Source organism: Salvelinus sp. IW2-2015, unplaced genomic scaffold (assembly GCF_002910315.2).
Source record: "Salvelinus sp. IW2-2015 unplaced genomic scaffold, ASM291031v2 Un_scaffold959, whole genome shotgun sequence".
In the NCBI taxonomy this organism is placed as follows: Eukaryota; Metazoa; Chordata; class Actinopteri; order Salmoniformes; family Salmonidae; genus Salvelinus; species Salvelinus sp. IW2-2015.
This window is the reverse complement of record NW_019942663.1, coordinates 554,856-582,355: the sequence shown is the minus strand read 5'-3', so window position 1 is coordinate 582,355 and position 27,500 is coordinate 554,856. Positions and strand designations below refer to the sequence as shown.

General features: G+C 40.9%; 1 protein-coding gene and 1 pseudogene across 1 annotated transcript; both read left to right on the top strand.

Moving 5' to 3' along the window:
- Positions 1-24,445, top strand: part of LOC112069277 (calcium-activated potassium channel subunit alpha-1a-like) — an 85,927-nt pseudogene extending 61,482 nt beyond the window's left edge.
- Positions 24,446-25,390: 945 nt separating this feature from the next.
- LOC112069276 (keratin-associated protein 12-2-like) lies at positions 25,391-25,840 on the top strand. Its single transcript, XM_024136576.1, has one exon. It carries the CDS (start codon positions 25,391-25,393, stop codon positions 25,838-25,840), a length of 450 nt encoding a protein of 149 aa, XP_023992344.1.
- The last annotated feature ends 1,660 nt before the right edge of the window (positions 25,841-27,500 follow it).

Sequence of the window (27,500 nt, the reverse complement as noted above, 5' to 3'; positions counted from 1 at the left end):
GGGGGTGTAAAATCACTAAATGTTTTCACTCTTATATTAACACCTGTTCTTCTGCTCTTCCTCTCACCTTCCTACCGATCTTAAAGAACACTACGTCAGGCCGGCGTTGTAAATAACTATTTGCACTTGATTGGTCAAATAAAGGTGCTCCAGCTTATGATTTTCTATTAGAGTATTGAGGCCTCTTGAAGTGCAAGAGATATTAAAGCCAAATGTTAATATATATTTGATATGTTGTAATATGTAAACACATTACCTAGAAGTCAACCTGCTTGCACTAATCCCTTGCAATTACAGTAACATACAAACTCCGCATCCCCTCAATTTAAGTAATTCAATCATACATTAATTAATTAATTCATTGCAATTACAGAAAATAGATTACAGTAAGTGTAGTGGTATCGTAAAACTGATCACGGTAACATACTGTAGTGTAAATTTATAGGATTATACTGGCAGCAGAGTTGTATAATACAGAACTGTTTTGCTTAGTATAAAACATGATACAGCATCCCTGCTGTAAAGCAAAATTACAGTATTTACCTGSCGACTTTGCTGCCAGTATAATGCTGTGAATTTACAAGGGAAAGTTTTACAGTGAAGGCAACTACTGGACCAATTGCTAAAATAAATGTTGATAAGCCAATGAAAGTGGTTCTTTGTGATGATCAACCATTGTGAGCACTAGGCCAATTTCGTAAAATGTATTATCCTAAAATGTATTTGTAAAAATGTATTTAACCTTTATTTAACCAGGAAAAGCCCAATGAGACCCAGAGTCTCTTTTTCAAGGGAGACCTGGCCAAGAAGGCAGCAACAATCAATACATTATAGAATTAAAACATACAACAATACAATACAACATGATCCAGCCTAAAAAAAGTATTTACACTCCTCCTGCAACAGAGTCTCCCGTCAATATTTTAAATTCATTCAGTGACACTAACATATCCAGATGAAGCAGGGATTGTAGACTATTCCATGTTTCTGAGGCACACGACGAGAAGGCAGTCTTGCCTAATACTGTAAATGTCCTGGGGACTTTAAGTAGCAACCACCTAGCAGACCGGGTATGGTAACTGCTGGTGGTGAAGGAGACCAGACGACAGAGGTAAAGAGGAGTTTTCCTGCTGGTGGTGAAGGAGACCAGACGCAAGGTAAAGAGGGAGTTTACCTGCTGATGGTGAAGGAGACCAGACTACAGAGGTAGAGAGGGAGTTTACCTGCTGGTGGTGAAGGAGACCAGACTACAGAGTAAAAGAGGGGAGTTTACCTGCTGGTGGTGAAGGAGACCAGACGACAGAGGTATAGAGGGAGTTTACCTGCTGTGGTGAAGAGACCAGACTACAGAGGTAAAAAAGAGGAGTTTACCTGCTGGTGGTGAAGGAGACCAGACTACAGAGGTAAAGAGGGAGTTTACCTGCTGGTGGTGAAGGAGACCAGACTACAGAGGTAAAGAGGCAGTTTACCTGCTGGTGGTGAAGGAGACCAGGACTACAGAGGTAAAGAGGAGGTTTACCTGCTGGTGGTGAAGGAGACCAGACTACAGAGTAAAGAGGAGTTTACCTGCTGGGTGTGAAGAGACCAGACTACAGAGGTAAAGAGGAGTTACCTGCTGGTGGTGAAGGAGACCAGACTACAGAGGTAAAGAGGGAGTTTACCCTGCTGGTGGTGAAGGAGACCAGACTACAGAGGTAAAGAGGGAGTTTACCTGCTGGTGGTGAAGGAGACCAGACTACAGAGGTAAAGAGGGAGTTTACCTGCTGGTGGTGAAGGAGACCAGACTACAGAGTAAAGAGGGAGTTTAACCTGCTGCTGGTGAAGGAGACCAGACTACAGAGGTAAGAGGGAGTTTACCTGCTGGTGGTGGAGGACCAGACTACAGAGGTAAAGAGGGAGTTTACCTGCCTGCTGGTGAAGGAGACCAGACTACAGAGGGAAAGAGGAGTTACCTGCTGGTGGTGAAGGAGACCAGACTACAGAGGTAAAGAGGGAGTTTACCTGCTGGTGGTGAAGGAGACCAGACTACAGAGGTAAAGGGTTTTTACCCAAAAGGGATTTGTAGATGAACACATACAAATGTATCTTTCTGCGCATATAAAGTGAGGTCCAACTTACCATTTGGTACAATGTGCAAATGGTGGGTGAGAGACTTGGCAATTGTAATAAAGCGCATGGATGCATGATAAACARAGTCCAGTCTCTGTAAGACAGAGGAGGTTGCATGCATATACAAGTCACCATGATCAATTACAGAGAGAAAAGTGGCCTGAACAAGCTTCTTTCTAGCCATAAGCGGGAAGCAAGCCTTATTAGGAAAATAAATGTTTAACATACACTATATTTACAAACGTATGTGGACACCCCTTCAAATTAGAGGATTTGGCTATTTCAGCCACACCTGTTACTAACAGGTGTATAAAATCGAGCACACAGCCATGCAGTCTCCATAGACAAAAGTTGGCAGTAGAATGGCCTTACTGAAGAGCTCAGTGACTTTCAACGTGGCACTGTCATAGGATGCCATCTTTCCAACAAGTCAGTTCGTCAAATTGCTGCCCTGCTAGAGCTGCCCCGGTCAAGTGCTGTTATTGTGAAGTGGAAACGTCTAACGGCTGTCCTTGGTTGCAACACTCACTACCAAGTTCAAAACTGCCTCTGGAAGTAACATTGACTGTTTCGTCGGGAGCTTCATGAAATGGATTTCCATGGCTGAGCAGCCGCACGCACACAAGCCTAAGATCCCCATGCGCAATGCCAAGCGTCGGCTGGAGTGGTGTAGAGCAGTGGAAACGCATTCTCTGGGGTGATGAATCACGCCTCACTATCTGGCAGTCYGACGGACAAATCTGGGTTCGGTGGATGCCAGGAGAACGCTCCCTKCCCGAATGCATAGTGCCAACTGTAAAGTTTGGTGGAGGAGGAATAATGGTCTGGGGCTGTTTTTCAAGGTTTGGGTGAGGCCCCTTAGTTCCAGTGAAGGGAAATCTTAATGCTACAGCTTACAATGACATTCTAGACAATTCTGTGCTCCAACTTTGTGGCAACAGTTTGGCCCTTTCCCGTTTCAGCATGACAATGCCCCCATGCACAAAGTCCATACAGAAATGGTTTGTTGAGATTGGTGTGAAAGAACTTGCGCATAGTCAGGGCTCTGCACAGACCTCAACCTCATCGAAAAACCTTTGGGATGAATTGGAACGCCGACTGAGAGCCAGGCCTAATCGCCCAACATCAGTGCCTGTCCTCACTAATGCTCTTGTGACTGTCCCCGCAGCAATGTTGAAACATCTAGTTGAAAGCCTTCCCAGAAGAGTGGAGGCTGTTATAGCAGCAAAGGGGGACCAACTCCATATTAATGCCCATTATTCTGGAATGAGMTGTTCGACGAGCAGGTATCCACATACTTTTGATCATGTAGTGTCTCTTCACATTTTCAAGTACTGCACGATGTATGATTACAACCAAAACTTTACCCTTTACCTCAGCTAGCCCCATTTAAACACAACAATTACCTCAGCTAGCCTCATTTTAACGCAACATTTACCTCAGCTAGCCCCATTTTAACACATTTACCTCAGCTAGCCCCATTTAAACACAACAATTGCCTCAGCTAGCCCCATTTATACACACCATTTACCTCAGCTAGCCCAATTTTAACACAACATTTACCTCAGCTAGCCCCATTTTAAACACAACATTTACCTCAGCTAGCCCCAATTTTAACACAACATTTACCTCAGCTAGCCCCATTTAAACACAACCTTTCTGTGTCTCTCACATATCCAGGTCATTTTGAATGTGGAATTGAGTTCTCCTGACAGATTGGAGGTTGGGAGGTAGAAAGCATTTTAAAGAAGACGTTTGCCTGCGTTATCCAACTACCTTCCTGAGAGGGAGGACATTATGGCTATAGCCTTGGGGTAAATCCCCACAGACACAGACATCTTGGCTCTCCTGTCTCATGGAGCCTGAGGGATTGCAGTTTCAGCTGACACCGTCATACTTAAAACCTTACTTAGGGGTGACATTCTTCTAATGTCCATACAGAGCAAAGGTACGGTGCTCTTAACTAATAAAATATATGAAGTATTTAAAGGTCTAGGGATGAAGGCAGATGTTTCCTGTCCATATTTCAGAGTTTAATCTTCACTAATTTGACAAATCCATGTTGTRACAAGAGCTAGTGACGATGTACGGAACTAAAACTAGATTATTCCAATATTTATTTTCAAAGTTAAATATGGTAAAAGGCATGCTTTTTTTCTAGGCCTGTAGCACTTGGTGATTGGGCGTTATATCCTAATTATTAATCCCATATACAATGAGCTTTAAGTTTGGCCCCATGTGAAATGAGAGGCCTTTCCTCTACCCTATCTGCCACCACAATATTAATATTACAACTGTTTTCAAAATCTCATCTCTGTTTTAGCGTCAGCACACACTACAACCACAGATTGTAACGATCGTCTAATTCCTCCTCCTCGGATGAGGAGGGTTAGGGTTAGTAAGGGTCGGACCAAAATGCAGCGGTGAAGGTAGACATAATGATTTATTAACAGAACCGAAAAACACGAAGAACACTTGATAAATTACAAAACAACAAAACGACGTAGACAGACCTGAACTTGAGCACTTACATAGACACGAAGAACGCACAAACAGGAACAGACTACATAAATGAACGACAAAACGAAACAGTCCCGTGTGGTAAACATACAGACACAGGAGACAACCACCCACAACAAACAATGTGAAACAACCTACCTTAATATGGTTCTCAATCAGAGGAAACGTAAAACACCTGCCTCTAATTGAGAACCATATCAGGCAACCCATTAACCAACATAGAAACACATAACATAGAATGCCCACCCCAACTCACGCCCTGACCAACTAAACACATACAAAAACAACAGAAAACAGGTCAGGAACGTGACACAGATAGGTACCCTTGTTCGGTGACCACTTCAGTGGTCAGTGTACGATAGCATCAAGCTCAGATGCTCATAACCTCTCTCAGTAATTAGTAACATTGTTTATTTGGTTCTGACATACACACACACAACGCTTGGATGGTTAAACATTAATAGCCTTCAGTTTAGAAAGAAAATATGATTGGGCAAATCGATGAAATATTAAGTGCGGCCTGTTAAGTCTTTACCGTGAGGAGCATACCGTCAGAAGCTGTAAGGAGKCCGTAATTTTCCATGCTCATGCCAGTCAGAGGGTTCGTCCCAAATGGCACTCTATTCCCTATATAGTGCACTACTTTGGACCAAAGCCCCATGGGCCTTAGTGTAAAGTAGTGCACTATAATAGGGAATAGGGTGCCATTTCGGAGGCATCCAGTGGCAGTGCATTCTCCTTCCTTCTTCCGCCACACCGCTGTCCTAGATGTCACTCAGTCTGATGATTCTGCAGTTCGTTGGCGTCTCCACTGTCGTCTCCACRGATCGCTTCTGACAGGAATAAGCAGGGGGAAAAATGTATATGAAAAATGCTTCGATTTTGAGTAAATGTGATTTGTTTGCAGATCCCCTTAAAAATGTTTCTAATGTTATATTGATGAGTCTGTTTGGAGGATAGAAACGGACATTTGATGGGAAGTCATGCTGAAATGTGAAAACCCAAAGGAAGTAAAGTGCTATGTTGAGTGCAGGGACACTTAACACCCGTGAAAGAGGGCGCGAACACAGTGTGTGTCCCAAAGGCACCCTTTCCCATAGGGCTCTGGTCAAAAGTAGTGCACTATATAGGGAACAGGGTGCCATAGGGCTCTGTTCCAAAGTAGTGCACTATAATAGGGAATAGGGTGCCATAGGGATCTGGTCAAAAGTAGTGCACTATATAAGGGATAGGGTGCCATTTGGACACATCCATACTGTAAGCAGCAGTCAGGTTCCCTTACCTGAAGGTTCTTCTGAGATGAAGACTAAACATCCTTTAGTATCCAGACATCCTTAATCTCTTGCTTTCATGCATGATATACAGTACATGCATCTATATCTGCTCAGATGAAATATAAACCAGATGAATATGTCTCACCAACCAACGATCCGCTTTCCAGCTATACGACCGCATATAAATAATGCTTCTCAATTTATTGCCTAATAATCCCTTCACCTTGATGTTCAAATACTGAGCGGCGGCCGTCGACGACGCGCCAGTTCAATACGTTTTAAAATGACACAATGACGACAAGCCTCCAATCCTCCCTCAAGGTCTATCTCTCATCCCTCCATTTCTCTTCTCTCTCTTCTCTCTCCTTCTTTTTCTTTTGTTTGATTAGGCATGACCCTCTCCTCATGCCGGGGAACGAACAGATTGAGAACATGGACGTGAACGTGAAGAAGTACGACTCCACAGGGATGTTCCACTGGTGCCAGTCCAAAGACATTGAGAAGGTCATCTTGGTGGGTACCTCACTCCCTCACGCTGAGGTGGTCATTCATCACTAGACGTGTCCCAAATGGCACCTTATTCCCTATATAGTGCACTACTTTGAGATTTTCCGTGTGGGCCCTGGTCAACAGTAGTGCACTATAAAGGTTATAGTGTGACATTTGGGACACGGATCTCTCCCTGTGACAGATTTGTCGTGTCACAAAGTTCCACCAGACATGGACAGGGCAGTTAAACACGTTGTAATGAGGTGGTTGACATGCCATTTGCTCCACTGAGGGGGTCCTGTGTATAGGACATTTCTTATATCAATATGTTATATTGCAATTTGTTAATTACAATGACAGTCTATAAATATTACAGTAGGCTAATTATCATTTTTATGGACAATTTCTTCTCTAAAATATTCAGCTTAACTGAATGAAAATAAATCATCTGCACACATTGCTAAATGGTAATAGACACATTTTACAATTTAAATTAGACAATAAAGTTGTATTGTTGTAATTTTACATACCTGTTTGGTTCTGTCTGACCATTGCAGACCCGGAGCGAAGCCGCCATGACTGTTCTAAGCGGCCACGTGGTCGTCTGTATATTTGGAGACGCAAAGTCGGCTTTGGTGGGCCTCAGGAACCTGGTGATGCCTCTGAGAGCCAGCAACTTCCACTACCACGAGCTGAAACCCATCGTGTTCGTGGGTTCTCTGGAGTACCTGAAGAGGGAATGGGAGACCCTTCACAACTTCCCCAAAGTCTCCATCTTACCTGTGAGTTGAGCTAAATCACATTTAGAAAATTGATATCGTCAGTGTGTTTTCCCTCCAGAAGAAAGACACAAAATAAATTAAATAAAAATATATTTACCGTGAAAGGCTTGCTTACGAGCCTTTCCCAAAATAAATAATACAATAATAACACGAGGAATAAAATGCTCAACAATGGAGCTATACACAGGAAGTACAATACCAGATAAATGTGCAGCGGTACGAGGTATTTGAGGTAGATATGTACATGAAGCCAGGGTAAAGTGACTAGGCATCAGGATAGATAATAATATATATAGTCTAGTGAATGTGTATATAGTGTGTATATATAGTCTAGTGAATGTGTATAGTGTGTTATATAGTTATAGTGATGTGTGTAGTTATAGTGTGTTATATATAGTCTAGTGAGTGTGTTATTTAGTGTATATATAGTCTAGTGAGTGTGTATATATAGTTCAGTGAGTGTATATAGTTGTGTATATATAGTCTAGTGAGTGTATATAGTGTGTATATATAGTCTAGTGATGTAATAGTGTTGTATAAGTCTAGTGAATGTGATAGTGTGTAATAATAGTCAGTGAATGTGGTATAGTGTGTATATATAGTCTAGTGAGTGTCGTATTTTAGTGTATATATGTCTAGTGAGTGTGTTATATAGTGTTATATATAGTCTGGTGAGTGTGTTATAGCTGTAGTTCTTTGTTTTTATATATATGGTCTAGTGAGTGTGTATATAGTGTGTTGATATAGTCTCGGGAGTGAGTATAATAGTCTAGTGAGTGTGTATATAGTGTGTATATATGGTCTAGTGCAAGTGTGTACTACTAGTGGTGTATTATAACTGCATGAGGTGTTATTGTGAGAATTACCAGTGAGTGTGCTGGATAATGTGTATTAGTAGAAGTCTAGTGAGTGTGGTGTATATTGTGTTAGTATATAGTCTAGTGAAGTTGTGTATATATAGTCTAGTGAATGTGTGTATGATAGTGTGTATATATAGTCTAAGTGGAGTGTGTATATATTAGTCTAGTGAGTGATTGTATATAGTGTGTATATATAGTCTAGTGAGTGTTGTGTATATATAGTCTGACGTGAGGTGTGTATATAGCCGTGATGTATATAGTGTGTATATATAGTCTAGTGAAGTGTGTATATATAGTGAGTGATGTGGTGTATTATATAGTCAGTGAGTGTGTATTTAGTGTTATATATTAGCTAGAGAGTGTGTATATAGTGTGTATATATAGTCTGTGAGTGTGTATATTAGTTGTAATATGATATAGTGAGTGTGTATTATATAGTCTAGTAGTGTGGTAGTTGTATATATAGTCTAGTGAGTGTGTATATAGTGTGCTATATTATGTCTAGTGAGTGTTATAGTATATAAAGTCTAGTGAGTGTGTGAATTGAGGTGGTATATATAGTCGTAAGTGAGTGTTTGTGTGTATATAGTGGTGTATATATTCATTTATAGTGAGTGTGTATATAGTGTGTATAATATAGTCAAGTGAGTGTTTATATTTAGTGTGTATTTAGTGGTATATAGGGTGTATATATAGGTCTACTGAGTGGGCGTAGGTTCAGTGCACATAGTCTGGTACCATTAATTGGCTATTTAGCAGTTGGCATTTAGCAGTCTGGCCTATTTGCAGTCTGGACTATTTAGCAGTCTGGACCTATTTAGCACTCTGGGCTATTGTAGCAGCTGGCTATTAGCAGTCTGCTATTTAGCAGTCTGGCTATTTAAAGCAGTCTGGCTATTTAGCACTCTGACTATTTAGCAGTCTGGTATTTAGCAGTTCTGGCTATTTTAAGCAGTCTGGCTATTTAGCAGTTCTGCGATTTAGCACTCTGACTATTTAGCAGTCTGGCTATTTAGCAGTCTGGCTATTTAGCAGTCTGGCTATTTCGCAGTCTTATGGCTTGGGGGTAGAACTTGTCTCGGAGCCTGTTGGTCCAAGAGCCGATGCTCCGGTATCGTTTGCAGGACTGTAGCAGAGTGAACAGTCTATGGCTTGGGTGGCTGGAGTCTTTGGCAATTTGTCGGGCTGTCCTCTGACACCACCTGGTATAGAGGTCCTGGATGGCAGGGAGCTCGGCCCCGGTGATGTACTGGGCTTTCCGCACCACCCTCTGTAGCACTTTGTGGTCGAGGGCGGTGCATTTGCCATACCAAGCTGTGATACAGCCAGTCAGTATTCTCTCGATGTGGTAGACATTTCTAAGGATCTGAGTGCCCATGCCAAATTGTCTGTGTCTTTTTTTATGTACAGTATTGTACAAGTCATTGTAGAATAACATTATGTTTGCTCATCTCCTGTCACATTGTAGAATAACATAATGTTTGTTCACCTCCTGTCACATTGTAGAATAACATAATGTTTGTTCACCTCCTGTCACAGGGCACACCATTAAGCCGGGCCGATCTGAGGGCCGTCAATATCAACCTCTGTGACATGTGTGTCATCCTGTCGGCCAATCAGAGCAATATCGACGACGCTTCACTGCAGGACAAGGAATGCATCCTGGCGTCACTCAACATCAAGTCTATGCAGTTTGACGACAGCATCGGGGTGTTGCAGGCTACCTCCCAAGGTAAGGAAGGGTTTTAGGGTTAGGATCTAGGGTTAGGGTTAAGGTTAAGGTTAGGTTTTCAGGATAAGGTTAGGGTAAGGGTACGGGTACAGGTTAGGGATTAGTGTGTGTATGTGTGTGTGTGGACGTGTTTAACTATTCTTGTGGGGACCAGAAATCCCCACAAGAATAGTAAACAAACAAAAATTTGACCAACTGGGGACATTTTGTTAGTCGCCACAAGGTCAAATGCTATTTCTAAGGGGTTTAGGGTTAAGGTTAACATTAGTGTTAGGGTAAGAATTACGTTTAGTGTTAGGAGTTAGGGTTAGAGTTAAGGTCAGGTTTTTGGGTTAAGGTTAGGGTTAAGGTTAACGTTAGGGTTAGGGGTAAAAGTACGTTTTAGGGCTAGGTTTATGGTTAGTGGTTAGGAAAAATAGGATTTTGAATGAGACTGAATTCTGTGTCCCCACAAAGTTAGCTGTAAAACACTGTGTGTGTGTGTGTGTGTGTGTGTGTGTGTGTGTGTGTGTGTGTGTGTGTGTGTGTGTGTGCGTGTGCGTGTGCGCGCATGCATGTGTTTGACCTGATGTCACTGTGTTTGACAGGAATCCCTGGTGATGATTGTTGCCAGGTTACAATGACTATGGCTACTTGTTGGTAATTGGCATTATCAGGGCATTATCCTGACATTATCCTGGCATCATCCTGGCATCATCCTGGCATCATCCTGGCATCATCCTGGCATCATCCTGGCATTAAGCAAATTAAATTGTAGATTATCTTACACATTTGATTCTTATTATTATTTTGAAATCAATTTTACAACACAAAAATGATACAGTAAGTAATTTATGACTATTATATCAAACATTTCCTGACATCGTGTGAGGCTTGGAAGTGAAATGAGATGGGCTTCAATAACGGACTGTCATTCCTGTCCTGCCATTGAATGTAATTCTTTAAGGGACCTCTTGACCTGGTTGTTCCTCTAATACTTGTATGACCTAGTGGTTTGGCTTAGTCAGCAGCAAGTGACAGATGTCAAATCACAGGCCATGTATTATGCATACAGCATCACTGAATTCATGTTTTTACTTGTCAGTCTGGGGAGAGAAAAGGGATGTCAAGTCAATTTAAATTCACTCTCACGTCACTTGTTTTTGTTATTTCGTGGCTATGTTATGTACGTATGACACTTTTTCGCATTAGAAKATTTTTTTAAGACACTTTGACACTTTGACGGAAACAAAATGAGCAACATGTAACGTTTATATAGTGATATTTACGGATGGAGGCGCCTCTCATGAATATAGYTGAATTGACTCAACGTTGTGTAATATTTGCTTACTACAAATGACTTGAATGTGACCAAGATTGGCTTAAATATGTTATACCGTATTGATAAATCATCTTATCAATTCCATTTTCCTTGTACTTCTATACTTTCTTTGGAGAATAGATAAGTGCCTCATAACAGGAATATGCTTTGTGGTATCATGTTACTGTAGGCCTCCAATGTATGCATTCATAAGGCCTTTATAACAGCTACATAAGGCATTATATCATCTGTCGTAGGCAGTCATCAGCATCTATGTATGTTTCCATGTAGGTTTCACCCTGCCAGGCATGGACAGGTCCTCTCCTGAAAACAGTCCAGTTCATGGGGGGTTGGTACGACAGGCTTCCATCACAACAGGAGCCAATGTCCCCATCATCACTGAACTAGGTATGTCAGCAGGTATGAATGAAATGTCACTCTGGCATTGTCCTTAAAGAGTGTGAAATGGGTGAAAAGGAAGGTTTCATGGAATTATATACATACATTTTTTGTATAGTTTTAGAGTGATGAAAAAACACCAAAATTAATTGCCTGATTGAGAATATTAAAGTTTTCTAATCTAATCCAGTGTGGTAATAGTACGAATGTTTCAGGTTTTTAATAAACCAAACAGACCAGAATTCCTCAAGTCAATCTATGCTTTCTAACATATTCTGAAGGTGATTTTCATGTTTTGAACCATTCATGACTAATACATTTATCTAATCTTAACCTCGTAACTATTTCTCCCTAACACTTGTCTGTAGCACCGTTAGTAAAACCAGCAGGCAAAGTCCTACCTGTGATTTCATTCAGTCAGGATACAAGCAGTGGGATCAACATACACATAATAACAGAACTGGGTAAGAAGCCGTTGCCTCGGTGTTACACTAACAGCCGCCGAGCCGCCGCCGCCGAACCGCCGCCGAGTCCTCCTCCAAACAAGCTTTCTTTTGATTTCTCTGTCTGCCTGGTCCAWGAGGCCAAGGTTGCACCCCAAATGGAACCCTATTCCTTATGTAGTGCATTATGTAGGGAATAGGATGTGATTTGGGATGTAGCCCTAGTCTGGTTCATTCCTAGGGTATCACTTTGAGCAGATTGTACTCTGTTACTTTGGGTTCTCTTGTTGGAATTGACTGTCTTGTTTTGGCCTATTTCTCTTTTCTGAGAATCACAAGGTCCTTTGATCCCAATACAAGTCCTTGTGGCTGTTTCCATAGTAGCATCTTAGTTCTGTTTCCATAGTAGCATCTTAGTTCTGTTTCCATAGTAGCATCTTTGTTCTGTTTCCATAGTAGCATCTCAGTTCTGTTTCCATAGTAGCATCTTTGTTCTGTTTCCATAGTAGCATCTCAGTTCTGTTTCCATAGTAGCATCTTAGTTCTGTTTCCATAGTAGCATMTCAGTTCTGTTTCCATGGTAGCATCTTAGTTCTGTTTTCATACACTTAGAAATAATGGTATGGTTAGGGTACAGTATTGTTCCCTGTTGTACAACAATATTAAAAACACATAATGTACCTTCAGAGGTACACGTATAATCTCAAATGGTACAGTTTGGTACCTTTTAGGGTACATGTACGGATGAAGATTATAATGGCACATTTATGTATCCAATAATTTGAATATAAAAGGTACAATAATCACACTCTCAACAAAAGGGGTACGGTGTGAATGTACATTTCTGGGTGGCAGGAAGCCTAGTGGTTAGCGCCTTGGTTCCAGTAACTCGAAGGTTGCTAGTTCGATGTGCCCTTGAGCAAGGCACTTAACCCTAATTGCTCCTGTAAGTCACTCTGGATAAGAGTGTCTGCTAAATTACTAAAATATAAATGTTTCCCAGGGTACAAGCGGATTTTGTGTACCCTCAATACCCACCAACAGGTACAATACAGAATGCTGTATTGGAACTAACGGCTTTGTCATTGGGATGGAACCCAAAAAAGGCACATTTGTACCATAATTATTATAATATTTCCCAGAATGCTTTACTGCAGGTTGATTATATAATTGTTTTTAATATCTGTGTTTTTGCATGTAGTTTAATTGATTCATTAATCTTATGCTACACAAAGATAAAATAACATACATTTTTGCTAAACTAATCCAATCAGTCTTTTTGCACCATTCCTGAAATGGTTGTCCAGTTGAGATGGCTTAGGTAGTCTCCTCACAATGTTCCTATCCCTGGCAGTCTTTATGAATGCAGGTTGTGGGAGAATGAAAAATTCCATCTGTTGGTTATCCTAATTCTGTCGCTGTTCAAATAGGAATTACACATCCCATTACACACCCAGAATAATGTGACTTGCAGGTAGGTTTGCAAAATTCTGGCAACTTTACCACATTTCCCAGATATTCCAGAAATCCCAGTTGGAAGGTTCCTGGAAACGGGAGGGAATAAACAGGAAATCCTTCAACCAGGATTTGTTGAAAATCTGAGAATTTGGGGAAGGTTACCAGCGTTTTGAAATCCTACTTTCAGGCCTGTAAACCATTAATTTCAGTTCACTGTATTAGGGTAAAATTTGGCCTCAAAATTTGGCCTCATGAAATATGTAACAAATTGTCATAAAKAGTTTAATTTGAATGATAACATATGCCTAGGAACTCACTTGGTGAAGACCACAGGACTGAAAATGTACGAATTCAAAAACCACGTCTCTTACTCTAATAAATACAGTCATGGTGGCAACTCTACAAGTCACTCAAAGGCAAGGCATACCTGAAAACTATGTTGGAGACGTGGCTTTCAGTTATCACAAAAAGCACMATTTTAATACACCAATGGTAATGTCTTATTCTCTTACCTTATTTAAGTAAGTATGGCCTTATAATCAACATTGCAGAAGGCGTGGTTCGCAGAGGGGAGTGTTTTACATAGTCTACTAGTTTCCAACATTTGACTGCAGCATGTCAGCAATTATAACAAACGTTTCCCGTATTCATATAAGGCAAAGATACTTACAGGTTTCCAYTTTCATCTGTGTCTGGTGTTAGATAGTAACTGGATAGCTATGTCTTCAGCYAGCATAAAACAAACACAGGGGGAAGGGTTGCCCAAAACTCAGACACAGTTGTCATGTCATTACATCRAGAGACATGCCAAACGGAAGAAATACAAACTTCTTGACATCATTGATAATCATGATATATRAACATTGTCTAACAGTCAATATATCTTTATATCTATATCTTTATACTGTATATATATAAATATATACCTTACCCAGTAAAGCAGGGGTGTCAAACTCATTCCATGGAGGGCCCAGTGTCTGTGGTTTTTAGTTTTTCCTTTCAGTTAAGACCTAGACATCCAGGTGAGGGGAGTTCTTTACTAATTTATGACCTTAATTCATCAATCAAGTACAAGGGAGGAGTGAACACCCACAGACACTCAGCCCTACGTGGAATGAGTTTGACACGTGCTGTAAAGTTTCAATTTAAATTGTCCAAGATGAACTAGCTAGCAAGMTTGATAAACAGTGCTGAACATTCCATCTGGGCTAGCTAGCTAAATGATATAGCCAACATCTTGTCTATATTGATGCTGTTACAATAACCAAACACTATAAACAAATCATTTGTGAAACCATGATGTGATGTATAACAGGATTGGATGTTGCATGCAATTTCAATGTTGTTTGAGCAGCTTTGTGTATCAGCAAATGGTCCATGTTGCTTGACATAGGCGACATAACCGCCTACTTGCTCCCCGCCCGCTCAGTCTGTCTATTTACACTTCCTGCTAGTTTTACATGAGAGAAAAAGTTAGTTTTCCTTTCAGTTTGAGCATTTTTAATCAGGACAACATATTACGAGTGATGATTTAGTAACTCAGAAGGCTATTTTACATGGGAATCAGAATGACTCTTCGGGACGTTTAAGAACAAATCTAGACCTTTATTTGTGATAGTGTAGGAGCATCTTAGGGGCATGAGGAAAGCCCTACAATATGACATGTTTTAAAAATAGTGAGAACGCTCGGTAGCAGGCATCTTAGTTCTGTTTCCATAGTATCATCTTAGTTCTGTTTCATAGTAGCATCTTAGTTCTGTTTCCATAGTATCATCTTAGTTCTGGTTCCATAGTATCATCTTTAGTCTGTTTCCATAGTATCATCTTAGTTCTGTTTCCACTGAGTATTTCATCTTAGTTCTGTTTCCATAGTATCATCTTAGTTCTGTTTCATAGTAGCATCTTTAGTTCTGTTTCCATAGTAGCATCTTAGTTCTGTTCCATAGTATATCTGTATTGTTCATCAGTTCACTTAGTTCTGTTTCCATATATTCATCTTAGTTCTGTTTCCATAGTATCATCTTAGTTCTGTTTTCCATAGTTCACATCTTACTTCTGTTTCCATAGTATCATTCCTAGTTTCTGTTTCCATAGTATAGCATCTAGTTCTGTTTCCATAGTAGCATCTTAGTTCTGTTTCCATTTAGTATCATCTTAGTTCTGTTTCCATTGAGTATCATCTTAGTTCTGTTTCCATAGTATCCAACTTGGTTCTGTTTCCAAAGTAGCCGTCTTAGTTCTGTTGCCATAGTAGCATATTGGTAGTTCTGTTTCCATAGTAGTTCTGTTCCATTAGTAGCAGCATCTTAGTTCTGTTGCCATAGTAGCATCATTAGTTCTGTTGCCATAGTAGCATATTAGTTCTCGTTGCCATAGTAGTTCTGTTTCCATCTAGTAGCATCTTAGTTCTGTTTCCATAGTTAGCATATTAGTTCTGTTTCCATAGTAGTTCTGTTTCCATAGTAGCATCTTAGTTCTGTGTCCATAGTATCATATTAGTTCTGTTCCATAGTAGCATCTTAGTTCTGTTGCCATAGTAGTTTCTGTTTCCATAGTAGCATCTTAGTTCTGTTTCCATAGTATCATCTTGATCTGTTTCCATAGTAGCATCTTAGGTCTGTTTCCATAGTATACATCTTAGTTCTGTTTCCATAGTAGCATCTTAGTTCTTTTTTCCAAAGTAAGCATCTTGTTTTTGTTGCGTAGTATGTAATCATTTAGTTCTGTGTGCCATAGTAGCATATTAGTTCTGTTGATCCATAGTAGTTCTGTTTCCATAGTTAGCATCTTAGTTCTTTTCCATAGTATCATCTTGATCTGTTTCCATTAGTATCATTAGGTCTGTTTTCCGATAGTTATTATCATAGTTTTTTCGTGGCTTGTTCAATAGTATCATCTATGTTTCTTTGCCATAGTAGCATATTAGTTCTTGCTTCATAATATCATCTTAGTTCTGTTCCAATAAGAGCTCTTAACTCTTAACTACTACTCTTAACTAACTCACTTTTTAAAAGCTGTAGGTGTTTTTTGTGCTCAAAGGTGTGTGTGAAAAAAATATTTACATATTTACTTTTCAAATGAATAACTACAGCTGGACCTTAGCTATATTTACTGTATTTACAAAGACAAAACAATGTCTTATTGGTGTTGTTGACACGGTTGAAGATTGCTTATGTTGAAATTTCAAAGCTTAAGTCTTGTAATGTGCATGAAAGTCATGGTCCATACTGGCCTGGATATGGGGTTGTAATACTGCAGCTGACCACAGAGCCAACCAGAGACAAATACTCGCACATACAATATGTTTCGCTTCCATGTGAGGATGTGTATCGCTTCCATGGAGATGTTCGCTTCCATGGAGGATGCCTGTAAACATTTGAGATCTTCTCCAAGTAAACAAATTTGTTTGAATATCTACGTATTAAATCCCCTCTGACTCTCGTAACGATCCATATCCACAGCCATGACTGTTTTAAAGCAATCCCTCCGTGCCATCAGGCATTGACTGTTATAAGCAATCCCTCCGTGCCATCAGCCATTGACTGTTTAAAGCATCCCTCCTGCCATCAGGCATTGTGTACGTTCTATGACTGAATCTGTGATCCTTCAGAATCGCTGTTTTACCGTGAATTAATGTCTCCAGTTACGGCTGTGTTTTCAACTACACGTTATGATGATAACTGGTTTCCTGGTTGAGCTGTTTGATCCGATATGTAGTTATAGTGTACTTATGTTGAACAGCGCTGACATTCATGCTATGCTAACAACACTGTAGTAGCATACACATCACTGAGTCCGTATTTTAATGTCTTCCCCCGCCTAGTGAACGACCTCCAATGTTCCAGTTCCTGGACCAGTGATGATGACGACGATCCTGACACAGAGTTGTATACCTCACTCAGCCCTTCGCCCTGTGGGACGGCTTTGCAGTCAGCGTGCTGGATTCCCTGATGAGTGCTGTAAGACGTACACTTAACTAACACAGAGCTGAAGGATTTTTTCAAATCAAATAAAAAAATAAATATAATTCACGTACACATGGTGTAGCAGATGTTATTTGGAGTGTAGCGAATGCTATAAACGTTTGGCTCCTGACCTGAGCGATTGTCTAATAGGGCTTTAGCAAGGTGGGCTCACACAGCATTGTGGCTTGCCAGAGACCCGGTTACAGACCCAAGAGACCCGGTTTCAGGACCCCAAGAGGACCGTTTCTGACCCCAAGAGACCCGGTTTCTGAGTCCAAGAGACCCGGTTTCAGACCCCAAAAGACCTTGTTTTTTGAACCCCAAGAGACCCGGTTTCTGACCCCAAGAGACCCGGTTTTCAGACTCCAGTTTCGTTAACGCAAAGAGCTTGTGGTGTTTCAGATTTATTATACTCCGATAAATGCTCAACAACAGAATCGGGTTAATAGGAATGGGAAACTATAGATGTTACGGTAACACTTTATTTTAAGGCCTTTATTATGGCTCTTATAAGTGTGTATGTACGTCAGCATTAATAAGGCCTTTATTATGTCTCATAGTGTGTATGTACGTAGGCTTATAAGGTCTTTACTATGTCCTTGTTTGTTTTTAATGAGGTTATTTAAGCATTACATTCAGCTTGAATGTTGGTTGTATGGTCATACTGTATTATGAGGGAGGAGGGCCCTTTCTGTTCAATGACGTCATTTCTGGGGCGAAAGTTTGCAAATAAAAATATGGTCACACTTTACAACAGGGAACACATAGAGTGGTACTATGCCCTTATTAGTCCCACACTGAGACAGCTTACTAACAGCCGGTTTCTTATGTAACTTGCTCTTTATTTAACTAGTAATAAGCATTTATTGTAACTAACAATGAGGTTATTAAGCAATTGACCAGTAATAGACATGACTTATGTTTGAAACACTAATGTATGGCTTATAAAAGAGCATAATAAAGGCCTTTATAAGCTACGTACATACACACTTATAAGACATAATAAAGGCCTTATACGCTACTTATATACACACTTATAATCAAAACACTATTTTGTCTGAATATGTGTACCTTCAAGTGTACTGATGTTACTGACTAAAAGGACTCTACAAGACATCATCAAACCAAGAAAGTCTTAATGGAATCCCATTGGTACAATAAAATGTTATGTCCCAGTGTGTTAAAAAAAAAACTCCAGGGAAGCATACAAGAAAGCCTGGCACTTTACCTGGTATGATGGCTTCATCTGTCTATCTTTCACTTTGCTAGGCGTGGAACAGAATCGCCTTTAAGTGTGTTTCGGTGTAGACAAAGGTCATGTTACCTAATAGACAAGGCTCATCCGTCATTCTACTCTGCGAGCCCTGACAGCAGCCCAAGACATCGTGGAAACAGGCTTGGAGCCGGGACATAGGCCAAGGACAGCAGACAGGAGACCAAGAACAGACAGCAGACAGCGCAGACAACGCAGACAGACAGACAGGACAGACCAAGTCAGGCAGACAAGTCAGACAGACCAGACAGGCAGACAAGTAGACAGGCAGACAGCCAGCCAGCCAGCCAGCAAAGCAGCGAAGAAGAAGAAGAGCTGAACAGTGTTCACATAAATCTTACAGTGTTGGTAATGAACTAACAACAGGGTTGTTACAACTCATGACCCCACTACTACTGTCTCCTATGAACCTCTATCACCTAGAACGATCGTAGACCACGAGAGAGATGAGAGAGAGTACGAGAGAGAGGAGAGGTGACAGATGATGAGGACGAGAAGAGAGGAGAGAGAGAGGAGAGAGGAGAGAACGAGAGAGAGAGAGAGAGAGAGAGATAGAGAGGAGGAAGAGAGAGAGAGAGAGAGAGGAGAGAGATAGAGAGGAGAGAGAGGAGAGAGAGAGAGAGAGAGAGGAGAGAGAGAGAGAGAGAGGAGAGAGAGAGAGAGAGAGAGGAGAAAAACCTGCAGTAATTTGAATTTCTTCAGACCTAGATGGCTGGCTGCCATGTCATGGATTCATGCTTAACAATCTCTTGCTCACTCTCTATCCCTCTCTTCTCCTTCATCGTTTCAGACATACTTCAACGATAATATCCTCACCCTGATCCGGACGCTGGTAACAGGGGGGGCCACTCCGGAGCTGGAGGGTCTGTTGGCGGAGGAGAACGCATTACGAGGAGGCTACAGCACGCCGCAGACCCTCGCTAACCGGGACAGGTGTCGTGTTGCACAGCTAGCCTTGTACGACGGGCCTTTCGCTGACTTGGGGGTAATTGACTAGTTGTGTTTTGTCACCCTCTGCTTGCATACAGAAAAGTCCTTCAGGGTTGTTTACTCACTGAGGCCAGTAGGGAGAACAAGGCATGTAGAGGAGGCTGAATGATAAATCCCTGGTCTGCTGAACCATACATATCAAGTGGATCCAGTGTATGTAATGAAATGTGAGGCTTCATTTTCAGAGGCTTACTGTGTAGTTTTTCTTTGATGAAAAACAATGTATATGACTGCTTGTGCTGAATTTAAAGTACTAAAAATGGCACATCATACATTAAAAAAAATATTTAAAACAAAACATTTTAATGAGAATAATATATAGACATCATGTGTGTTTGAGTTTGAGGCACACAGCAGTTAATGTGGATGGACATAAATCTACAGTAGTTTCCAGAAAAATCACAAAAGGAATCCACAAGACTCCACAAGACTTAATTCACAATTTATATGAATTATATAGGGACAAGCTGTGAGTTAAAAAATCTAAACTTAACTTTTTAAACTTTTTGCTTCTCTGTCTTTCAGGAGGCGGTTGCTACGGGGACTTGTTTTGTTAAAGCGTTAAAAACATATAACATGCTTTGCTTTCGGAATTTACCGATTGAGGGACGCCATCTAAACACACAAAGTCATTACAAGTTCAATGCACTAAACGGTGAGTATGTTAGGAGGTGAGTTACTGTTGACACATTGTCCACGTGAATAACTGTAGATGCTCATTTTGATAGTTTTGGATTAAATCGATAACTTCAATATTGATTACTGTGTCAAACATTTGCCGGCCAACATTGTAAATAAGAATTTTGTTCTTAACTGACATGGCTGCTAAATATAAGGACTACATGGAATAAGATTCTTACTCTCACTCTCACTCTACTCACTCATTCACTCACTCACTCACTCACTCACTCACTTCACTCACTCACTTCACTCACTCACTCACTCACTCACTCACTCACTCACTCACTCACTCACCCTCACTCCACTCACTCTCTCTCACTCTCTCACACTCACTCACTCACTCACTCACTCACTCACTCACTCACTCACTCACTCACTCACTCAGACTCACTCACTCACTCACTCACTCACCACTTCACTCACTCACTCACTCACTCTCTCTCTCTCTCTCTCACACTCACTCACTCATCACTCACTCACCTCACCACTCATCGCTTTCCTCTTTACTCTCTCTCACTCTTTCTTTCTCTTGCTGCCCGCTCTCCTCTCCAGATATGTAATAACCAACCCACCGTATGGTTTTGAGCTGGTGCCATCAGACCTGATCTTCTGCCTGATGCAGTTTGACCACAACGCGGGTCAGTCCCAGGCCAGCCTCACCCACAGCTCCCACTCCTCCCACTCCTCCAGCAAAAAGAGCTCCTCCGGCCATTCTATCCCCGCCACCAACCGCACCAACCGCGCCAAGAGCAGGGACTCACGGGATAAACAAAAGTATGTGATTCCTCTAAAAAAATGTCTGCGTCCCAAATGACAAACCCTATTTCCTATTTAGTACACTACTTTTGACCAGAGCCCTATGTGATCTGGTCAAAAGTAGTGCACAACAAAGGGAATAGGGATGCCATTTGGGACGTAGAGAATGTGTCTGTGTTTGTATTTGTCCAGTAGTGAACTGCCTGTTATGAAGTCCTGCATTTCTTATAATTTCAATATAATCTTCTTCTTTTTTCTCTCTGATTTCTCAATAGCAGAGAAGTCAAAATGGCCGATAGATCACCTCATCTCGATGACAGCAGAATATAATGCAGAATAACACATTAAAATTCATGTAATCTCTAAACAAGGAACTATTAATAATAATTATTTTGTGTGTGGTCTCCTTGAGAATACTAAAGTTTAAGTATTGGTTTACAGGATATCATGAACAGTTACTGAGGTTGCTGAGTGAATACTACTGTGGTTAGTATTGTAGGTGAGACTACACATAGACTTACAAGCTTGTTTTTGTTTACTCCGTATTTCTTTTAATCACGCTTATTTTAGTATTTTTAAAAGAGAACGCTTATATTAGATAGATTTTGTTATGGAACTTGCATGCTTTTCATACATTTTTGGGGGATTTACAGCGAAMTCAAAAAAAGAAATCTTATGCATAGCATGGACAACTCTCAGAATGCTTTGGAAACAAGCATGGACATTCTGTAGTTGATTTGCACGTGTATACACATGCAGTGTACATGCTGTAACATCAATGTATACAATTTTAACCATCAAAATGAGTTGAAACCATGTTACCATGTACACTTTGATGTATTCAGAACATGAGCAACTTTTGGGATGGGATGCGAGTTAAGCTAGCTTGCTTGTCCGATGCTAGTACTTTCCAGACCAGGCTAGTAGAACATTTTAAAAATATCGCATGGCGTAGATTTTGGACCTGAATGTTCCCAGTCCAGTCTACTATCCCAGCCAGCCAGTGTTATTGTGTCAGTCTTCTTATCAATTGTATGCAAGAATATTCTCTGTGTTGTTTTAGGAATTCAGCATTCTCTGTGTTGTCTTAGGAATTCAGCATTCTCTGTGTTGTCTTAGGAATTCAGCATTCTCTGTGTTGTCTTAGGAAATTCAGCATTCTCTGTGTTGATTCTCACCAACCCCCCATTGTCTCATCATTTACAAAGTAATTAAATACACTTGTATTTAGAATTCCATCCAGACATTTCTTCATTGCTTATTACCGTAACTCAACCATAGTCTCTTGTATATTGCTAATTATCTTTATGGAGTCAGATAAACATTTTAATAGATTAATTGCTTAGTCTTATTACGATTATGTAGGTAATATATATATAATATACTTTATATATCAAATATTACTACATACATGGCGGCTATTTCTTACGTAGTTTATGCTTCTTTTTCTAAAATGCAACAAGGATGAATAGAATGGGCCAAGGTATGGATGCCATGAGTGAAAATGCATGAAGTAGAAAATGCCCTTTTGGAGGGGGGGCAAAGAACTTCTGGTGTTTCTGATTTAGCTGCCTCACCCAACAGTATCCCAGACCTGCATGCCTATAACCTCATCATCAGTCCCTCTTAATACTACAGAATGGTTATTTTTATACAAACCACACCAAATGGTTTAATGCCACTTTGATCTGTTTTCAGACAAATTATACTTCAAACAAACTAAAAAGTAAATGATTTCAGTCGTTCTATATCTTCTACACCAACCACCTTATGTTTCTGTGAAAATACTCTCGTTAGGACAATGTCGTTGAATAAGTATTCGAATAATTTATTATATACAGTGCGGATATCAAATCAATTGTCAACTTGTCTTGTATTTGTAATTTGGATCCTAACAAGGCAGGTTACATCGAGCCAAAGAGTGAATCCCTCGTATAATAAAAACACAAAGGATAGTAGAACGATTTCCTTCCTTGAATAAAACTTTATTGATCGATTATGTGTCCTTTCAAACTCCCCAGATTACCCAGAGCTGTATAGTTGTTTAGAAGTTTCTCTTTTTGTTCTATGACCTAATTACTTATGAAGCCTATTGGTTAGAGCCTGTAAGTAAACATTTCACTGTAAAGTCTACACACCTGTTGTATTCGGCGCACGTGACAAATAAACTTTGATTTGATTTAATTTGACGGTACAATATGAGATACAGTATTTGCATTGCATGACCGCTACCAATACAACAGCATGGCGAACTACTGTATTAAAAAGAGCTTGCCATGTTCACTAGCTGACGTTAGGCAATGGGTCCTATTCAGAGTAAATCATACTTATTTGGTGCTGATGATAGTATCACTTTGAAACAGTGATTACGTCCCAAATGGCACCATATTATATAGTGCGCTACCTTTTGACCAGACCCCTATGGGCAAACTGGTCAGAAGAAGTGCACTGCATAAGGAAGGGGGCCATTTGGAGTGGAACCAGTAACATCTACAAACCATTAACTGTTTGATCCCCCCCCCCCCCCCCATTGTTTTCTCAGAAAAGACATGCTTTACAGATGAGCCTGAGAACGCAGCCTACCCCAGGAAGTCACACTGTAGTCACACAGCCAACCCCCAGGTCAACCACCAGGTCAACCCCCAGGTCAACCACCAGGTCAACCACCAGGTCAACCACCAGGTCAACCACCAGGTTAACCACCAGGTCAACCAGAACCCTTACAAATCCACCAACAACCTCATCCCATCCATCAGAGAGGTGGAGGATGAATACTGAACTACAGAACCCTATTTTGACACCTACAGTAGAACCCACCTGGAGAACACCTGGAACTAGAACCCAAGAACAGCTAGAACCCACCTGCAGAACACCTGGAACTAAAATCCAAGAACAGCTAGAACCCACCTACAGAACGCATGAAACTAGAACCCAAGAACAGATGGAACCCACCTAGAGAGCGCATGAAACTAGAACCCCGATCCAGTGGAACTGGAATCTGAAGAACACTTTAAAGCTAGAATCCTTAGTTGCTACATCAATTTATGGACTTATAAATGAATGATCAAAACATCAATGCTGCATAATAAACCTCATGGAAAAGTGCATATGTACAGTAGCTACAGTAACATCATATCAGCAGGCTTTTTGACATGTTTTATACATATGAATATATAAATGAAGTAATAGACATATACATACAATCAGATGTCAATCAAATGTACAGTCAGTCAGTCACTAATGCTAACACTCAGCCATGTAGTTTGCACAGCCAGTTGCCTAGTGACCAGACTGAGGGTCGCTTCAGTCAGAGTAGCAAAGCAACGCAATGCAAGATAACATACGATGAAGCATTATAATAGAGTGTTATCAAACTGGACTGATTATTTGCCAATAAAAACCATATACATTGTTGACTTTCATTTGTACGATGATATTTCAAGACTGACGCTTATCGACTGACGTATCCATTATTGTTTGCTTCCACGGGTTTTTGGCAAACCTGGTAAGATCCAATACAAAAACAAAGGCATATGATATGACGGTCTTTTCTGTTAAACGCAGTCCCACACGAATGATATTATTAGCGGATCGTTTGTGGATCGTCATTGGATGAGAGTAAAGTCACCATTCTATATTTGTGGTAGATAGTCAGAGTTCATTTCAGAATGGTACATGGTATTGTATTGGTCCCAGCCTTATTTCGATAGGCCAGTTTGTTTGTGTGACAGTATGATTGCTGCCGTTTTAGTTTTGATATCAAATCCCAAACAACCTGCGAATGTTCGCTGTACATACAGTATATAGGAAATATGTGATGTGGGTGGAATGACACTGGAAATAAATAATAAACCACATTCCCTATTCATTTGGCACGTTTGACCTGTCATTGTAATGACAAATGCTATAACCCAAATGTGAGCTGTTTCTGAGGAGACACTGGAGAATGTTCAGTAACGTTAGCTATCTGAGCAACTAATAAGATACATATTAAGGACCTTAATAGGTCTACCTATTGGATTAGGTTATACTGTATAACCCTACCAATTTAACCCTATCAATACCTTATTGACTTTGATAGGCCTACCTGAAACCAAAAGGGTGGGTTATACTGTATAACCCTACATGTGGGCATAAATACCTGTAGCTCCGGTCCCATTGCAACTCTCTCTTAGTACAGTAGAGGAACGCTCACTAACGCCCTGGACCAGAGCTAATGTACCTATACCTGTAGACAGGTCCTCCTTTGGCTGTAAGTACTGTCTGGCAGTGGCCTGCCTGTCACTGGCCTACCTGCCACTGGCCTGCCTGTCACTGGCCTGTCTGCCACTGGCCTGCCTGCCGCTGGCCTGCCTGGCAATGGCCTGCCTGTCACTGGCCTACCTGCCACTGGCCTGCCTGTCACTGGCCTGTCTGCCACTGGCCTGCCTGCCGCTGGCCTGCCTGGCACTAGCCTGCCTGGCGCTGGCCTGCCTGGCACTGGCCTGCCTGCCAATGGCCTGCCTGGCACTGGCCTGCCTGGCACTGGCCTGCCTGTCACTGGCCTGCCTGCCGCTGGCCTGTCTGCCGCTGGCCTGCCTGGCGCTGGCCTGCCTGGCGCTGGCCTGCCTGGCGCTGGCCTGCCTGCCGCTGGCCTGCCTGGCGCTGGCCTGCCTGGCGCTGGCCTGCCTGTCGCTGGCCTGCCTGCCGCTGGCCTGCCTGGCACTGGCCTGCCTGCCGCTGGCCTGCCTGGTACTGGCCTGCCTGGCACTGGCCTGCCTGGCACTGGCCAGGCCAAATATCTTCAATATGACCCTGTTTCTCCCCTAACCATCCAAGTGGACAGTGGTGAAGAGAGATCCGTGAGGGCCAGAACCACACTAGCATATCAAAGCATGTTCTGTCTACATACAGAGACTCCAATGACATGCCCCCAAAAGAGACAATAAAAGTTGGTAATCTGCAGGAAGGAAGAAAGAAAGAAAGAAGGAAAGAAAGAAAGAGTGGCATTTTGCTGGAATGGAGAACATCCAAGCTTTCCATGCCTCCGTGCCAGCAATGTGCTAGACAGTGTTTACGTCGAAGGAGGACTCAGGATAAAGATCCACCGTAGCGAAAAGTGGCTTAACAAGATAGGAATTATATAGAAACAGGGCATGTAACATGATATTAACAGAGGAGAGAGTTATTTATAACTGTTTATAAATAAATGTGAAACTTTGTACCACCTGATTTTCAGTAGATACATCTTGATACGTCTAGATATATCTTATTCAAATTTCATAAATAACGTATTTCTCTGTCATATTACACTATCTCATCACATCACATTCGCATCAAAACATTTACATTCTTTTATTTTTTAAAGACATTTAATTGTAAAACGTTATGGGGAATATACAGATTGCCCGGAGATAAAGATGATTAGCATGTAGCAAGTAATGAGAAGGAATAAAAGTCTTAAACTAACATTCAAATGAACCATTTGGTGAAACTTTGAAATAAAACGTACTACGCTTCTTAGTCATTTCTTGGTCCTTTCAAGAAGTCAACAAAAAAACTTTGTTGTATTATTCCTATTGTGTGTATACAGTAGACGTTGGGTAAAGAGGGAGTTTTGGCAGTCTAGTTTGTTTTGTTTGTACATTTTAGCACATTTATTTGTGGACACTGACAAGTGCTACGTTTATATGTCTGACTATGTCATACATACCATACTGAATGTGAAATACAGTATGTTGTATTTTACAAAATTATTGTAAATAACTTGTACATGATTTCGTTTTTTTTTTTTTTTTCACAAATTAAAACAACTGATGTATTGTGTTCTATGACATATTGTCATTTGAGATCAGAATTTTGTTGTTGAAAGAATTATACATAATACTTCAATTTACAGATGAAGTATCAACCCCATTTACACATGAAGCATCAACCTCATTTACAAATGAAGCATCAACCCCATTTACACATGAAGTATCAACCTCATTTACAAATGAAGCATCAACCCCATTTACACATGAAGCATCAACCCCATTTACAAATGAAGCATCAACCCCATTTACACATGAAGTATCAACCCCATTTACACATGAAGCATCAACCCCATTTACACATGAAGTATCAACCCCATTTACACATGAAGTATCAACCCCATTTACACATGAAGTATCAACCTCATTTACAAATGAAGCATCAACCCCATTTACACATGAAGCATCAACCCCATTTACACTTTAAGAATACAGTATAGTCTTCTGATTTAGGCCTACATACTGTACGCTGTACATTCAGATAGTATCGTTGTTACCTTACCACAGCAGACGACCAAACACGTTCATAATGAAAACCCTCACATTGTGCTCCCCAAAAGGCACACTGTTCACTATTTACGTGATCTACCAAGCCTAACGTAAACAGGCTCCCCATTTGGGAGAAGCCCCCGTCCATCTGTTGAACAATACTTTACGATTGCCAGCAAATATCTGAC

Bases quoted from the DNA above. Each gene is read 5' to 3' on its own strand.
- LOC112069276 (XM_024136576.1), top strand. From the start codon at position 25,391: ATGGCCTGCCTGTCACTGGCCTACCTGCCACTGGCCTGCCTGTCACTG.